Source organism: Gossypium raimondii, chromosome 2, assembly GCF_025698545.1.
Source record: "Gossypium raimondii isolate GPD5lz chromosome 2, ASM2569854v1, whole genome shotgun sequence".
Lineage (NCBI taxonomy): Eukaryota > Viridiplantae > Streptophyta > Magnoliopsida > Malvales > Malvaceae > Gossypium > Gossypium raimondii.
The window spans coordinates 29,579,771-29,598,790 of NC_068566.1; the positions used below are offsets into that span (position 1 = coordinate 29,579,771).

The following is a 19,020-nucleotide window of genomic DNA, read 5'->3' on the forward strand; positions in this document are numbered from 1 at the left end:
CAATTAAATTTTTGGTATCAAGTTATTTTGAGCTTTTTATTTAAATTTGACATTTAGATTCAAATCATGTTGTGTTTACGATTTAGGTGATTTCTAACTTTGAATTGAATATATTTAGATTGTTAATTTTTTACGATGGAATCAAAATTAATTGGATTTGAACTTTAGTTAATTGGGTTACAATTTTGGTAAGGGACATTGTTAGAGATTGTGTGACTCGAATCTCATCACTTGTTAAATAAATAAATATAGTAACAAAATAAGGGGATTTGTATGACCCGAAATAAATATTCTACTCTAGTAATGGGCAATCAACTTCAAGGTGTTGAGCATATCATTGAGGCTCTCTAATCAATTTTCACTAAAGGATTTAGGTTCGCTTCACCATTTTCTTGGTATTGAGGGTGTTCTGTTCTACTGATGGTTTCTTGCTTTCTCAACACAAATACACAAATGATTTATTACAAGAGGTTGACATGCACAACTGTAAAGTAGTTTCTACGCCTAAGACTTCTACCGTTGTTATTGAGCCATCTCCCAATGACTCACTTGTTGACAATTCTCTCTATCGGCGGATCATTGGTACATTTCATTACCTCTCCTTCACCCGCCCTGATATTGCCTATGTTATAAGCAAGTTATCACAAGCTATACATCAACCATTTATGTCCCATTGGATTGCTCTCAAACGACTTCTTCGTTATCTCTATGCTACCTCTTCTTATTGTCTTCAATTTGCCAAAGCACCCGATCTACGCCTATTTGCATATTCTGACTCTGATTGGGTTGGTGATCCTAATGGTCGCACTTCAACAACCAAATATATAATCTATTTTGTCAACTCTCCTATTTCATGGTCTTCGAAGAAGCAATGCTCGGTTTCTTGCTCATAAACAGAGACTGAATATGGAGTTGTTGCCCCAACTGTGTCGGAGACCAATTGGCTTACCCACCTACTTCATGAACTTCGTGTTCCACTTACTGCAGTTCCTCAAGTTCTTTGTGAAAAGTTAAGCACATCTTACATATGTGCCAATCTAGTGTTCCACAACCGCATGAAACATGTGGTCATTGACTTTCACTTTGTTGGTGAACAAGTTTAGAATAAAACACTTGAAGTTAAACATTTGCATGCAACTGATCAAGTCGCGGATCTTCGAGCAAAACCATTGCCTCGAGCTTCCTTCAATCACCATTTTCCTAGTTAGGCGTGGTTGACATCGACGCAAACTTGCGGGAGCGTAATGACAACCATTGACTTAGTCCATAACAACAATTATTTTGTTTTGATTTCTTCTTGTTATTCTTTTGAATTTCCTTCATCTTCTCTTTTATTTCAATTTTTTTTTTGGTATTCTCTTTGTGGTTTCATGAGCTATGTAACCTCTATAAATAGCTACCAAAATGTCAATAAACTTATCTACTCCTTCCTCACCATTGGCATACCTTGTCCATGAACGTCATTGTTGCAGATAACGGAACTTTCTCATTTGTAACATTTCATTTCTCATGTAAACCTATATATGATTTTGCATGTAAAAGGGAAATAGAGCTTTCTTTGCCAAATAAACTAACCCGAAAAGCAGAGTATGGAAATTAGAGACAAACAGAAATATAGAACAATTTTAAGTTAATGAAAACTTCAGAAACCCTAAGAAAAAAAAATAAGAGTTTCGATTTGGAAATATAAGAAATATGACAAAACCAAAATTTTCATTTAAACGAAGTCATAAAGCTTATAAAATTAGAATAAAATACTCCATGGATATAACGTCCAAATGACAAAATTGGATTGGGTTTCAAACCACAAACTTTCTCTTTTTTTTTTTGTAATAGAAAATTAGAGTGAGATAACATGATAGATAGGATATCACCAAATTAAATAATTAAACCTTAACCTGAAACAAATCTAACACAGGATTTGATTTGCTTTAAAACATCTAAGACTCCCAATAATCAGCATTAATTTTGACCACCTGGTACCAACTCTGTCCTATAGGATTGAAAATGACAACAATGTCATTGAACAAAAATAATAATAATAAAACACAAAATGACAAGAATGTCCCTTGATGTTAAGGGCACATGATTGAGACCAAACAATGGGGGAAAAGGCTATTTATATAATAGAAAAACACCCTTTCTTTTATGACAGCCACCTTAAATAGACGCGTGGAGTGAAGTAGAAATGGATGGGGGTATTGCCCATTGGAGTGAAGTGAGAGAGTGCATGGAACACGTGGTGTAATCGGAGCAAGGTGGTCGACGTGGGGTTGAGGTAGAGGCGAAACCGGGTCAGTGCCCAAATCCCATGCCAAAGATCTCGTGGGTTCATTTGAGAAGACACACGTACGATAGCATCGTCACCAGACATGTGTTGTTCATAATAATAATAATTTACTCGGCTGCTGTTTAAGATTTTTCCGCATCATCAACTTGAAAGATCTTTATGCGTGCTTCATAATTTTTTTTTTTTTTGCTTTCAGGTTGGGTCACTCACTTTCATGTACATGGCCATTAACTTCCCTGTTCATTTTCAATTGAAACACCCTTTTAACTTTTTATTAGGTAAAAGTATTTTTGAGGTATTTATAATAAGAGTCAATTTATATTTTATTTTCTTTACTTAAAAAATGGATAATTTAATTTTTGTACATTAGATCAAGTATATGAGAGTTTTTAAGTTCTATCTATTTTTATTGTTAAAATCGATTAATTATATCAACATGAAGTAAACATGATATATCTAATATAACTGTCTAATTATTTTATTAGTAACGTTAATTTTAATAATAAAAATAGATAAAAATTTTAAATAAAAAATTAATTTATTTTTTGATTTAATGTAAAGATATTAATTTATTTATTTTTAATAGAAAAAGTTAAAAACAATTCAACTCCAATACAGACAGATAATTTCATAGTACTCTTGCCCTCTTTAATGCCACTTTAGCTTCGCACAACAAAAAGGGGCTGGAATATACTATTGATCGAAAAGGATGGCAACTTTGCTAGGTGTCTATGATATGGACTAAGCTTGGCCTAGGTTGTTCTAAGAAATGAACCACCACGCCAGCTGAATTGCGAGTGGGGCACGGGCTCCTCGAATCTCTGTTTCCCGTTATTTATGCTAGTGGCGGCGGACATTGATGTTTAAATCCTTAACTTTTCCTTTTGTTTTTATTCATTTCCATTATAAAGTTAAATTTATTTTCTCATAATCACGTTAGATTATGATTAGATTTTTAAACAAAGGAACAGCTTTCTTAAAATTACTTTTTATATCTATGAAATCTTGGTTAAGAAAATATCCACATCTTTACGGCTCTTTCTTTGTGAAGTTAATAACTTTTTTTAATAATCAAACTATTCTTAATGTTGATTTTAAGATTATAAAATTTTAATCTCTTGGATAGCGGCTACTACACATGATTGTAGATTGAGTTATTTGTTAAAACTCGAGAGTTAGTTAAAATTTTGGGGATTTAGTTAAAATTATTAGGCCCAAAAATATATAGGTCAGATACAGATTCGAACATTCAAGACTTGAGTCCAACACAATTTATTTTATTTTAATTTGAAATATATTATATTATGTTATTTTTATATATTGTGTAATTTATAACACATAAAATTAAATATATGATAATATATACTACAATAATGTAAAGATTAAAAAGTGATGAGATGTCTATATATAAAACTTTAGTAAAAGAAGATATATTAAATTAAAAAGTATACAAACATTTGTAAAAAATTAAAAATAGTATGTGTAAGATTAAAATAAATTTGAGTTAACCATTTACAAATATAAGTAAAATTAGATAAAATTTTAAACTTATATTTTGAGTCGATAAAACTTAAATAAACATAAAATATAATAAAATCAAACTTAAATCCATCCTAACCTGACTCATGAACACTTTTAATAAATACTTCTCTCAACAATATTATCTTTAAAACTTGAACATAAATTCTCCACCTAAAAATTCAAAATTCAATATTATTACAATATTTCTAATAATCAACCTGACACATTAGCTGAGTTATTTTATTACTCCGCAAAAACCTCTATATAAACAGACCTCCCATTTCTTAGTTTAACACCAAAAACGGAAACCTTGATTCTTCAAATTCTATACAAACATTACCTCCCCCGCCCCACTTTCCTCCTTCATGGAAACCAAAACTGATTGTTTCTGGGTTTTGTTTCTTGCTTCCAAATGCAAAACTTTCTCTTCCTCAAACACCATTTTGCTTCTTCTTTCCCTTTGCATGGCTTGGTTGGCCATGGCCCTCTGGTTCTGGTTCTACCCTGGAGGCCCTGCTTGGGGTAAGTATTACAGGCGGCGCCAAAAAGGAACCACAAAAACCATTATTCCAGGGCCACGAGGGTTCCCGGTTCTCGGAAGCATGGACCTCATGATAAACCTGGCTCACCGCAAGCTTTGTTCTGCAGCCATATATTTTAGTGCCAAGCGACTCATGGCCTTTAGCTTGGGTGATACACGGGTTATCATTACATGCAACCCTGATGTGGCCAAAGAGATACTCAACAGTTCTGTTTTTGCTGACCGTCCAATGAAACAATCAGCATACAGTCTAATGTTCAACAGAGCCATCGGTTTCGCTCCTTACGGTGTTTACTGGCGAACCCTAAGAAGAATTGCAGCGACGCATCTTTTTTCGCCTAAACAAATCACCTCCACCGCCTCACAGAGGCTTGATATCGCCTCCCAAATGGTGTCCATGATAGCAAGTCGCGGTGGGGAGTTCACTGTACGTGATATACTAAAGAAAGCGTCCCTTAATAACATGATGCGCTCGGTGTTTGGGTGTAATTATCAACTGAGTTCGTCAAATTGTGAAACCGAAGAACTGAGCCGGCTCGTTGAAGAAGGTTACGAGTTACTAGGGAAGCTCAATTGGTCTGATCATCTCCCATGGCTTGGTGGCTTGGACCTTCAAAAAATCCGGCATCGATGCTCGGGGCTTGTTCCCAAAGTGAACAAGTTGGTGAAAGGAATCATTGAAGAACATAAGCTCAAAAGCGGGGAAAGAAACCATGATTTCGTGGACGTTTTACTTTCTCTGAGTGGACCGGATAGGCTCTCCGACAACGATATGATTGCCGTTCTTTGGGTAAGCAACAAGGCTTTTGAGTTATTGCCTCTTGGAAATTAATTAACTAAAATTATTTTTAACTTATAGCACCATCTAAAAACAACTTTATAGTCATCCCCATCCAAATAAATTTAATCCTTATATCTTCCAACTTTTAAATTAAAACTTTAATGCCGCAACTCACATAATTATACTCACTGTTGACTTTTATAATTTTTTTAAAACTAATAATTTATTTTTCATTAAAGTAAATTTATTATTATGTAATAAAATTATAGTATTTAGTGTTTTTATTGGTAGAGTGCCATTAATAATATTATATATTCGTAAGCAAGCATCTTAATTTAAAACTCTAAATCCCGTTGATGTTATTGAGACCTGCTATCACAAAACTTCAATTATTTACTCTTTTGTAAACATCATGCAAGAGAAAATGAAGCCTCATTTATATAACCTTAAAATTATCTTAACATAATTTAATTTTTTATTTGCATTTTTTCTCTTGCATGTTATTTTCTAAAACCAACAGCACAAAAGGAGTAATTAATTGGTGTTAGTATTTTAACGTTTAATACAAAATATATTATAGAAAAAATATCAAAAAGAGTTGATGATTGGGGATCATTTTGTTGATTAGATTCCTCTAATATGTACACACATTGTGTTAAGCTTTTCAGCCAACCGTACACATATTATTCGCTGTGCTTATAATTTAATAGCTTTCTAATTGTCCTAATCATTGCTTTCATTACGCAGGAGATGATATTTAGAGGGACCGATACGGTGGCTGTTTTAATGGAGTGGATACTAGCAAGAATGGTACTCCACCCTGAAGTTCAATCAAAGGTACAGGGTGAGCTTGATGAAATCGTCGGAAAATCAGGGCCGTTGACGGAACCAGACGTTCAATCAATGGTTTACCTACAGGCTGTGGTGAAGGAAGTTCTGAGGTTGCACCCACCTGGTCCACTTCTATCATGGGCCCGTTTGTCAATCATGGACACAACCGTTGATGGACATCACGTGCCAGCTGGGACCACAGCCATGGTTAACATGTGGGCCATAACAAGGGACCCAGATGTTTGGGTGGACCCACTCAAGTTCATGCCTGAGAGATTCGTGTCCAAGGACAGTGGTGACGTGGAAGTAGTGTCAGTGTTGGGGTCTGACCTCAGGCTGGCGCCATTCGGCTCAGGCCGTAGGGCTTGCCCTGGAAAGACTCTGGGTCTGGCAACCGTGACCTTTTGGGTGGCCTCTTTGTTGCATCAGTACGTGTGGGTGCAATCAGATGAGAACCCTGTCGTTGATCTCTCTGAAATGCTTAGGCTCTCATGCGAAATGGCTAACCCACTTAAGGTCAAAGTGCACCCAAGGCTCAGATAAAAAAGAGCAGGACCAAATCAATAAGTGAAGAGATAATCATAATATGGTCGAGATAAAAATGTAAATTTAGCCAGCTTGTGGTCTCTAATCTCTATCTATTAATCTTAATATTGCTCTTTTTTTTTTCTTTTTATCTTTGACCAACACATAGCTGTTATATGAATGATCTAGCAATAAGCTAGAGATAGCAGCAATGTTTAAATTGTAGTAACTATTTTGTTTAAATGGTAGACTTGAAATATATATATTTTGCTTAGCATGCTTTAAATTTATTAAGTAACGACATAGAGGAGAATATTAATATAAATATTAAAAATTTTATTAAGAAGATTCGAGTGTAATGGTAAGATACATTGCATTTTAAAGGAAGATGTTGATTTGAATTTTGGAATTAACATTGTTGGAAGTAATAGCCACAAACTTTGGACATAAATAGTAAAATGAATATTTTTTTTTTTGAAAAATTTAAGACATAATAAGTGTGAGATAGTTTTGCTTATAAATCCCACATTGGATTAATATTGTTGGGTAAAAGTAACATGCAATCTTCTGCATTAATTATGCAAAGTAATATATGTATGTTAGGTTAAAGAGCATATTGAACCTTTCTTTTAAAAATTTCATCACTTTGTATTGTTAAAAATTGGTGTGCCTGACAGAATAACTTGACAGTGACATATGGTATGCCACGTGTACCTCATGTTGGCATACAAGGACCAATTTTCTTGTACATTAGGTCAAAAAGAAAATTGGTCCTTTCTTTTAATATTTTCATTTCTTTGTACTGTTAAAAGCTATCACGGTTAACAAAATAATCAGGCAATAACATGTGACATGTTACGTGTATCTAATGCTAACATACATGGGCCAATTTTTAATAGTAAAAATAGATTAAATTTTTAATAGAAGAACCAATTTACTTTTTAATCTAACGATAGAAAATAATTTGTTATTTTTAATATAATGATCAAATTTCAATCCAGCTTTTAATATATTGACCTCCATTATATTGTTACCATGGTTTTTCCCGTGAAATATGTTTGAAGATAATTTTGAGATATAAATAGGAAAATATAACATTTTTAAAAAATAAATAGAATACATATTTGTATCTGAGCCTCTATTCAAATTCAAAGAGCATACAAGTAATGTTTCTATGGCAGTGGGCCAGGAAAATATGATGCGGACATGACAATTCAGTAAAAGGAAGTCTTCACGTTATTGCAGCAAATAGTTGGATTTAATTAGTAAAACAAAACAACAGGTCTGCAGTTTTTGTCGATGGCACTTTGATTTTTAAAACTCCAGGGAGAAGTGAAAGTGGACAACACTGTGCATTTCAAGAATCGACTTAATTATACATACGACGACGAAATGTGTATCCAAAAAGGACTAATTATACTATCCTTTGACAGCTGAAAGGCTGCGCCAACTATACAAATATCGAAAAGATAAAAATGGGGTAGGTGATGAAGCAGCAGCTAAAATGGCGGAACATCCATTGGTTGCTTATCTATCCGGTTCTCAGTATAATAAGCATAAGCTTAAGTTTCAGCTCTTTTCGCAGATAAAAAATCGATATTCCATTGTTGTAAGACGGTATTCAACAACTTTTACTCTTAGCTATAAACTTGTTAGCAATAATGGAAATTTTGTCATTCACATCATTGTATTTGTATGGATGGAACATTTCCTTTGCTTTTCCATTATTAATAAAAAAAAATTTATATCAAAAGTCAGCCTCTTTATTAAAGAATTAAACAAAGTAAAAAGATAAATAAATAAACCAACAATCAAAAGGAAAACACGAAATGAAAACCCTCTGCCATGGGATTCCGACCGGCAGCTGCTCAAACAAAACATTAACAATACTGAATAGAGAGCAATCAAAACAAGAAATGGGGTCTTCAAATAGCAAATCCCCACTGTCCTTTAAAGAGAATCAACAGCTCTATGGTGAGTCATGAAGATGACAGTCTTCTGCAGCCACCACTTCTACCAACGCCAGAGCTTCTTCAACTCATAAGCCATCCTCATCTCGACTTAAACCCTCTTGCGCCATTGCATGCGCTGTTTTGTTTCGAAATTGTGTATTATTTTATTTTTAAACATAACTATTAAAATAAAGTAAAAATATAGATTTTTATCATAGAATGAATTCTAAATGCTTTTTTATATAACTATTAAAAATATAAAATTACCATGTAATCCTTGTATGTTTGTTGTATAAATAAAGTTGTGAATTCTATGTTAGGTTGATGCACTCTGGCTTGAACTTGATAATTGTTTTCATATTAGGGATTAAATTTTTTGTTTAAATTAATCATTGATATTGATAATTGTTTCCATATTAGGATTGAATTCAATCAATTAAAATATATTTAAGCATTCAACTTGGCTTTAGTTAAACAAAATAGTCTCTCTAATGACACTGTTAATTTTTTTTAAATTTAGCAAATCATTTCATTTGCTGACACATGTATAGAATATTAACAGGGTTTTGTGATATAATATATATTCTTAAATAGACTTTAATTGAATGAATTTTTAATTGAATCAATTGTCATGTTCAAATTTCAGAAACTGCATTACCCCTTCTATATTTCTTTCAAAAAGTGATCAAGGGGTGGTAACTCATATCACAAGAGGAGATTTTGCGCCGAGTTCTATTATTATTAAGATCAAATTTTGACAATATGAACATGAATCTATCCAACATTCATGAAAATAGTAGTGACTCAAGATTATACATCCATAACATAGTAATGCGGTTAGTTGGATAGAGTATGTCACTTGTAAAGCAATGGTGGATTTGGAAACAAATGTTCTCACCTTGCTTCATTGTCATCCGTAACTTATGTCCAAATAAGCCCTGATCTAACTATGCCATTATCATATAATAAACTCTCTTATAACATATACCCTTTCTAACAATTTTTCCCATAACAACAATAGTCATAACCTATAAAATAAACTCTTTACTAAATTAGTTATCTATAACAACATGTTATCTATAACAAAAAAAATAGTTAAGATACCATTTTAATAAAATATTTAAATTTTACATAAAATTCTATTCATCATATTTTATAAATAAAAATAAAATTTAATAAATGAAATAATATTTTAAATTTTATTAAAGATATTATATAAATCTCACTAATTAATAATATTATTAATATAATAGTTTTTAATTTGAAAATTAGAAAACATTAAATATGATCTAAATTTCAAATGTTATTAGAAGTAAAATTATTATTATAAGTGTATAATAGGCCCTATATAACATCCAAAATTTGGTAGGATATTAAAAGAGGGTTAAACAAAAGCATGATATTGTCCCTTATATTGTATTTTTAGAATTTCTAACATTTAATATTGTGTAAATTTGAATTTGATGTTTCTTTCTCGTATTTCCATTTACTATAAACCTTTAGTTTTGATCTACATCTCATATGAAACTCTAACTATTAAATTGAAATTTAAATAATTAAGAAATTGTCACACCTCAAAAGCTGCAAATCCAAAAAGTTGGGTAAGGTATGTATGTAAATTGTTTGGCGCACTATGGTAGCATAATTCTCCACCCTGTCGGCTTGATGGCGAGTCAAAGTATTGACACATACTAGAGCTAAAGTATCCACCTGTTAATGGTATCTAAGGATTTAGTTACAAGGTATCTTCAAGCAAAGAAATATTACGCCCAAGGAAGAGTACGCCTAGAGTACTGGCTGAGCACAAAGAGCCTATCAAGTGTATGAGAAAGTTGTAGTAGATTTGATTGTCTTTAAGACCACGCCATACGTGAGTCACCACCAAAGTGTAGTATGCCAGGTTTGCATAAGCATTGTTCTAGTTGGTTTTCGTAACAGGATTAGTTGGGAGTTAATTTGATTGATTAGACCCTCTCTATGACTGATCAAATAGTAATGAAGATCTTCGTTGGATTCTCTTTACCTTCATCTAGATTTTTGTGCGAAATTAGGATGATTTGGGCTAGGTAAGAATCATAACTTGTCAAAGTCCACAATAGGGGACATGGAGTTTATATCTAGTAAGGGAGAAGACATTCTAGATAACTTTACTTTCTATTTTACGTTCTGATTCTTCTTTTAACCTAAATGGTCTCTTCTTCTTCGATAAGGTAGGGATAAGACATTGTTTAATAAATGGATGACTCAACCTTCTGGTAAGTCTTATAGCCTTGTATCTTATGAGTGTTGATGAATAATAGATGATGAAAGGTGTAAGAACAGTAAGGTGTGAGTTAAAGGCCTTGTACGGGGGTTGCACATAGTTGAAACGTTAGTAAACTATCTGTAAATGGGAATTCTAATGGAAATTTCATGATCCTGTAAATAGTTGTTGCTAATAGATTGAGAAAGACAATCAAAACAAAAACTCTAGGTCGAAGTAAAAGTAGGTGTCTAGTGAGTCTCTAAACTCGACTTATGCGCATAATATTATAATGATTCCTTTTATGGTCAATGCGTATATATTCTTGAGAAGTTGTAAGTATGTATGTTTGTTTATTCTCTTTGAAGCATTTGTATGTATGTTCTGAAGTGTACGACGCGTTGTATGAATATGACAATGTGTGGTAAGCATGCATGGGAAGTTATGTGTTAGGAAGTATGATTCTATTAAGATTCTGAGTGAAATCTATGTAGATGCATTGTACAGCCCGATTTAGACCCTAGTCGGACAGTGGTTTTGGGACCATGAATCCGAGTTAGAAAAATATTTTAATATTATTTTTGGTGTCTACAACATGTTAATTTATATGTGTGAAAATTTCGTGTGAAAATTTTATCGTTTGTGTGCTCGATTTTATAAAAGGACTTAATAGCGTAAAATGAAAAAGTAGCATGTTTTTTTGTTAAAGTGCTATATTGTTATGGCTTTTATAATGTGGGGTCCTTATGTTGAAATTTGACCATTGAATAATAGCATGGACGGTATTGGGCTTATAATTGATGATTTTATAATGTTTAATTAATGGACAAAATGGTAAATGATATATTATTATGAATTAAATAAACAAAACATAAAATAGCCATGCATTCTCATCTTTTTTAGCTGAAAGTTGAAAGAAAAAGAAACCATGGTTGCTTAAATAGTTTGACACACTTGGAAGCTTAAATTAGGTATCTAATTTGTTCGATTTTTGATAATTTTTACGTTTTTGATACCGTTGCTTTGTGTTTTTTTCAAGCCCATGCTTAAATTTTAGAATTTAATGATGAATTTAAGTTATGCTATTGTTTATTTTGTAAGCTTTGTGATGTTAAATGGTGAAATATGAAAGCTTGATGATAGATAAATATATTTTGTATTGTGATTTTTGATGAATTTGCTTAGTATGGACTAATTTGTGAAAATGAGAAATTGAAGGGTTAAAATGTGAAATAAATGAAAGATATGGGCTTATATGAACTATCTGAATATTCGGCCAAGCATGGGAAATATGAAATTTTGTGTATTTTGTGATTTTATGAAATAGGGACTAAAATGTTAAAAATGTAAATTTTAGGGGTTAATGTGCAAAATGGCCTAATTATGTCTTTGTGGTTTGAATTGAATGAAATATGTTATTAAATAGCCAAATTTGAATTTATATAGATCAAGAACAAAAGAAAATGGAATTAGATCAGGGGAAATCAAAAGTGGTCGAATAGCCGTTCTGGTCCGTTCGTCTTCGTCCGAGGTAAGTTTGTAAGTAAATAAATGCCGTTAAATTTGAATGTATATGTATTATAAATTTCAAATTGAATTTTAATAAATATATGTGTAAATGTCGAATTGTTTTTAAGTATGGGAAAATTGTTTACGAGCTTAATTCGATTGAATTACGACATCTGAAAGCCCGTACGAACCATAGGATTCCGTTATGTGATATCGTGTAAGACAACGTCTGGGAAATTGGCATCGATTTGCGATTTACGTGTAAGACCATGTTTGGGACATTGGCATCGTATATGATTACGTGTAAGACCCTGTCTGGGACAGTGGCATCGTTATTTGATTACATGTAAGACCATGTCTGGGACATTGGCATTGTATGAGCTTTTTGAGTTATCCGAGTATCCTTATTGATTCCAAATGATTCAACAGGCAGTGTTAAGTTAAGATCAAGTGCGAACTCGAGTTAAATGGCTCAAGTACGTACGAAATTAAATGTTCATGAAAATAGGTAAGTATGATACTTGAGATGATGATATGAATTATACATGTTAAAGGTGTGACTAATATGTGCATGAGTTTGATCATGTTCGGCCATATTGATATAACTATGCTATTGTTCATTTGATAATTTATTTGCTTACAACTTACTAGGCAATATAAGCTTACTGTGTGTGTGTTTGTTCGTTATTTTTTTAGATTTTTGGAAAGCTAGTTACGAGCTCGGGGATCGTCAAGAAAGTCTGTCACACTATCAATCTCTATTTCAGTATTTTGAAAGCTTGAAACTTTGAACATATGACATGTATAGGCTAGCATTTGTTTTGGTTGGTCTCAAAATTTGTATATATATTTAGCCATGCGAAAATGGCTCAATCTTCATGTTAATGTTCTAATGTTTAAGTAATTTTGGTCATGATATATGTGTGTAGTAATCTTGATATATAAATGTGTTTTGATTGTTAATGATGTTCATGTTAATGCATTTTCGGTCATGGTATAGATTATGTGGTGTGTTTAGAATTTGATTGCAGTATGAAGCAATGATATACGTATATGTGGCTTATGATTAGTTTACTTTGGTATTTGCTTATTACTTGAGCTTATTATGGAGAAATGGTCCATTATATATATGCTTGTGACATTTTGAAATATAATTCGGTATTGGACAATGAAAAGCTTGGTCTATAATCGGCTATGAAAGTAGCTCACTTTAAAAGTGTGTTTATGGTATGTGAAACATAGGTTAAATAATGGTTATGTCATTATATTTGGTTGATTATTTAGATGTGAATGGAGATAATAAATTATGGTTATGTTTTATGGTAGTTTGGTTTGGTCATATGAGTTTGAATTTGGGAATCGAATATATAAATAATGATTCAGTTGAACATAAGTTATTTGGTTGGTTTTAATTCATGTGAATTTGAGATACTATTGATATGATCATTTGTGGCTTAGTTAATTTGATTCGGTTTGTGGTGTCAAATATATATATATACATATATTATGTTTGAATGTTTAGTCATGTAAGTTCGGTTGTTAAATGTTAAGTATTGAATATGTTTCATGATTGTTTTGGTAATTGTTTTGGTACAGATCTAAATGGTAAATGATGATTATGATTTATATATGTTTTGGGTAGCTTAAATGGATAGTTTAAAAAGTATCAAGATAATGTTAAATTTTAAAATAGGTATGCACGTTATACATATATATATACATCAATAATATGTTCGGCCAAAGTTACATTATTACTAAAGTTTCATATGTGATTGCATAATAATTATAGTTATTTAGTTTGAATGGCTTTATTGTATGATTGTACGAAGTTACGAAATGTTATGTTTGATTTATCTAATGAATTATATGAATGCCATTAATATTAAAGTTATGTGGTTCGGACATCAAACTGTATTTAATTAACATGATTTGGTAGATGATTGATATTGGATTTAGAAGTTATATGGTATAGAAGTTGATATAACCATGTGTATAAAAATAATAAATGACTATGTTGATCTGTGTTTTGTCTAGTAATGCCTTGTAACCTTAATTCAGTGACGGATACGGGTTAGGGATGTTACATGCATCCATTATGTTATTTGAGTTATGAAAGACCAAGTACAGTTGGCAATAAGGGGGTTCGGGCGGAGTGTCGGGAAGGTAATACGATGATGGACCTTACGATGGTGCTTTGATGTCATCCGTCAGAATAGTAAACACAAAGATTAGTGTGGAAAAATGTAGTCTATCGGGATTGTAAACACAAGGTCTGTCGGGACAGTAAAAATGAGAAAAGTCTAGTGTGGCAGGTATGTGAAAAGACCATGGCTATGTCACATTCTAGGAATGACAGATGAGTCGCATTTGTCTACTAGGGTTTCTACGTGTCTCGGGGGCAATGATGGGCAAACCTTAGGTGATGTTGAGTTTAGGAAAGTCCATATTGTCAAACACGATAGTTTGGCGAATTCTGTATCGCTTAAGTGGCGAGTTGTTAGTCCGCCTTAGTGGTGAGAATTGATTATGCTTTTTAGGCATGTTTTGAAGGTGTCATCGGCAAAGTACTCGACTGATGAATCCATCATAGTAACTCACTAGGTCGGAAAGAGAGCTCAACATGTAAGTAATTATGGATGATGTAAGTGTTCGCCAAATCTGGAAGTTTTTCCCTTCTGTATATGAAGTTATCTAAACTTCCATTGGGTGATCTAAAATATTACCTTCATCGAACCAAATTCATTGTCCGGATCGACATGAATATATGGCATGATTGGTATTCTGACAGCTGCCAAAGCCATTAAATGAATCCCCCAAGAGTAATGTTTGTAGGTATATCATTATGAGAAATGTATCCAATTTCTATCTTCAAGCAGTTGCGAAATAAGATCCGTTATAAGGTGGGAAGTCAGTAATCCACCAATTGAGTGTAACATGTATAAGGTGATCGAGTTAAAAGTTGGCGTGTAGTTATCCGCTAGGAATTAGAAAAGTATCCTCCAAAATCTAAAAAGAAGTCCAAAATTCTTAAGTCGAGGAATTCAACATTATCATTTAAAGGTAAAATTGGTTGAGACTCATTAAGTTCTATTGAACTTATAGGTGTTTATTTGTAGTGCATGTTCTTGAGTTGAACCAGTTTGCCATAAGGGACAATACGCCAAGGTGGATGACTGTAGTGCGATATTATGCATATAGAGGGACATTTTGGGAATATCTTTTCAAATGATGAATAGTATTACACGCCACAGATATATCAGTTTTATCAAACATCTAAGTTGTAATGTTTTATACTGCTTTGAAGAATTTGTTATAAAGGATAAACGTTTCATTCAAATCTTTTGACTTAGAATTTTTTTTAAATAAATAAAAAGTGCATCCTAGTTTTTCTTCAGCTGAACAATTTTATTAAGTATGTAAGTATTGTGACATCCTACATTCGGATCCGGTAAATCGAGTCGGGTATAAGGTATTTTAGAAATAATTAAAAACTTTGAATAAAAATATTGAATATATCGAGTGTTAGTTCTAGTTTTTCAAGTATTTTGATATAACAAAAGAATATTAAAATCCCTTACTTAAATTTGCAAAAAATTGTTAATAAGTCATGAAAATTATTTTCAAAGTGTTGGACAAAATAAATTGTTAAAAAGCCTTGAATTAACTTATCTTTTAATGAGATTTTGAAGTCTGAAGGACTTCTATCGATACATAGGTGGAAAAGTATCGGTAGAACTCAAGATGAAAATAACCATGAAAAGGCTAAAAAATTCTACCGGTAAAACTTCCAGTCCTACCGATACAACTCTGGGTTCTACCGATACAACTCAAACTTCTATTGATAGAACGTACTCCAGTAAGCAAGATAGTTTTGGCCTAGGACTTCTATCGATACCCTGGTCAGATCTATCGATATACTCAGAGTTCTACCGCTACCTTGAGGACTTATACCGCAACAAGTCAAAACAGTAGCTAGGGTTCATCCTTTCCTACATTTCTACCAAAACTCTGATGGCTTCTACCGATACGAGTTGAAACCACCAAAGTTCTACTGATACCTTGAAGACTTATACTGAAATAAGTCAAGATAGTAGCCAAAGTTTAGCATCCCCTACACTTCTATCAGTACTCTAATTGGTTCTACCGATACCAAATGAAACCCTCACAGTTCTACTGATACAAGGGAACTTATGTCGATAGAACGAGACCAACAATCATTTTTTGGAAAGCCTTCTATTGATACAAGATTCCTTCTACCTGTACAACGAAGCTGCAGACTATATTTAATGCTGGTTTTAATGGCTACAACTAGTTTAATTTGTTTCTAACAGCTACAAACGTCCACAAGGTTGTTAGAGGACTTAAATACAAGGTCAAGGCTCCCAATTGAAGTCAACAAAAGACAAGAAACAAGTGTCTAACTTCCAATAACTTAATTTTCCAATATTTCTCAATCTTTTACTAAATATTTCTTGTACACACTTGTGGGTTAAGTTTTCTATATTCTTTCAAGTGTTGTAACTCTGTGTGAGAGTGCTTAATTGTTGATTATCTACCTTTTAGAGGTATCATTTTATTCATCATATTTTTCTCTCATTTGTGAGGTGTTACTTAAGGTTTTGGGTAGAAAACCTTAAAGGGAAGTGGTTCTATCTTAAAGGGATTTGTAAGGTTAAACCTTATTATTAAAGGTTCAAGTCCAGTGGATTCGGGAAATATTTAGTTGAGAAAAGCTAAGGTAGTAGATGTAGGCAATTGAGGTCGAACCACTATAATTTCTTGAGTAGTTTGATTTTTTCCATTTCCTGAAAGCCTTTTAAAACACCAATTCACCCCCTCTTGGTGTATTTCGATCTCAACAATTGGTATCAGAACTAGAACTATATAGACGATTTTACCAGTAAAAGAAAAGATCTTCAAGTTATCAAAGATGGAAGCCACAAGTTAAGAAGTTTGCTTCGTGGCATTGGAGCAAAATTCTACAATATTGGGAGAATGTTATTCCACCACGAGGCCTCCTTTATTCAATGGTACCAAATACTCATACTGGAGAATAAGAATGACACATTTCATCCAAGTTAACGACTATGCAGTTTAGAGGATAATTAAAAATAGGTCATCCATTCTAATAACGAAGGTCAAAAGTGTTATTGTCCCAAAAGAAGAGAGTGAATGAGATGATAATGATATCAAGAATGTGCATTTAAATGCAAAAGCTATGCACACTCTATTTTGTGCTCTTGGTCCAAATGAGTACAATAGAGTCTCATTGTGTGACAATGCAAAAGAGATATGAGACAAGCTTGAAGTCACCCATGAAGGGACAAGTAGAGTTAAGGAGTCCAAGATAAGTCTTCTCACCCTTGATTATGAGTTGTTTAAGGCAAAACTAGAAGAAAGAATCAATGAGATGTCCGATCACTTCACCCACATCATCAATGGTCTCAAAGCCCGTGGAAAAATCTATCCCCAACAAGGAGATGGTGAAGAAGATGTTGAATAGTCTCCCAACGTCTTGGGAAGCTAAAGTGACGTCAATAGAAGAATCAAAGGATCTCAGCTCACTCTCCCTTGATGAGCTCATCGGTTACTTGTTTACATATGAAATAAAGATCAACCACAATGCACAAGAAATCAAAGAAGCTCCAAAGAAAGTGGGAGTTGCCTTTAAATCAACAACTTGTAAAAAGGATGAACACTCTAGCAATGATGAGGAGGAGGAGGGAGAGATGGCTATGTTTGCAAAAAAAATTCAAAAAGTTCATGAAGTTTAACAAAGTTAAAAGATTCCCAAGAAGAGACATCATTAAGAGTGAACCAAGCAAGAAGGAAAATGACTTAATCATTTTCTATGAGTGCAAAAAGTCGAGTCATATTCATATAGGGCAACAAAAACTAAATGATATGCGTGAATCTCAAAAAGCCGTGTTTAACAAGAGTGGCTTAGGTTTTGTACATTTACAAAAGGAAAGCAAATTTAAAAATTTCTTTGAGAAAAAACCAAGCTATATTTATGACGCCTCACTCTCATGCACACATTATCACAAAAAGGGGCATGATAGACAAGTATGTCATTTACGGAAGCTCACATCTTGGAGCAAACTCATTAAGAGTGTGTGGATTCCAAAAGAATTAAACACATCTCAAAATGAGGATGCTTTAAATAAGTGGATTCCTAAGGGGACAACAATTGTTAATACTAATGCTAATGGAACTAATAAAGTTTGGGTACCAAAATCCAAAGTTCAAATTTGTGTTTATAGGAGGAAGAGCATTGCTTCAAGGCAAGCAACTCTAAGAAGAGCTCATGGTACCTTGATAGTGGTGCTCTAGACATATGATCGGTGACAAAAGCCATTTCATGGAACTAATGCCAAAGAATAAAGTAGAAGTTACATTTGGTGATAACTCCAAAGGGCTTATTGAAGGTATTGGTTCTATAGGTATAAATTCTTCCACTCTTATTAAAAATGTGTTTTATGTCAATGGTCTTAAGCATAACCTCCTTAGCATCCTTCAACTTTGTGACAAGGGATTCAAAGTAATATTTGAGTCTAATGGGTGCAAAGTTATATATATTGTAAATAATATGATTCTTTTTGTAGGACATAGGGTAGATAATATTTTTATGCTGCATCTTGATGACATATCTTCCTCTAATTTTTGCTTTATGGCTACTAATGAAAATGTATGTTGGCTATAGAATAGAAGATTGGGACATGCGAGCATGAGTGTTATTTCAAAGCTTATTAAAAATGAACTTGTTGGCATGCCTAACTTTTCTATTGACTTTGATAAAGTATGTAATGCATGTGCTAAAGGTAAACA

At 32.9% G+C, this 19,020-nt stretch overlaps 1 protein-coding gene across 1 annotated transcript; it reads left to right on the forward strand.

Annotated features, from left to right (window-relative positions):
• The first annotated feature begins 4,100 nt into the window (after window positions 1-4,100).
• LOC105788193 (cytochrome P450 78A9) lies at window positions 4,101-6,763 on the forward strand. The gene is made up of 2 exons (XM_012614961.2): window positions 4,101-5,142; window positions 5,881-6,763. Exons 1-2 carry the CDS (start codon window positions 4,177-4,179, stop codon window positions 6,505-6,507), a joined length of 1,593 nt encoding a protein of 530 aa, XP_012470415.1. The 5' UTR covers window positions 4,101-4,176; the 3' UTR covers window positions 6,508-6,763.
• Window positions 6,764-19,020: the final 12,257 nt, after the last annotated feature.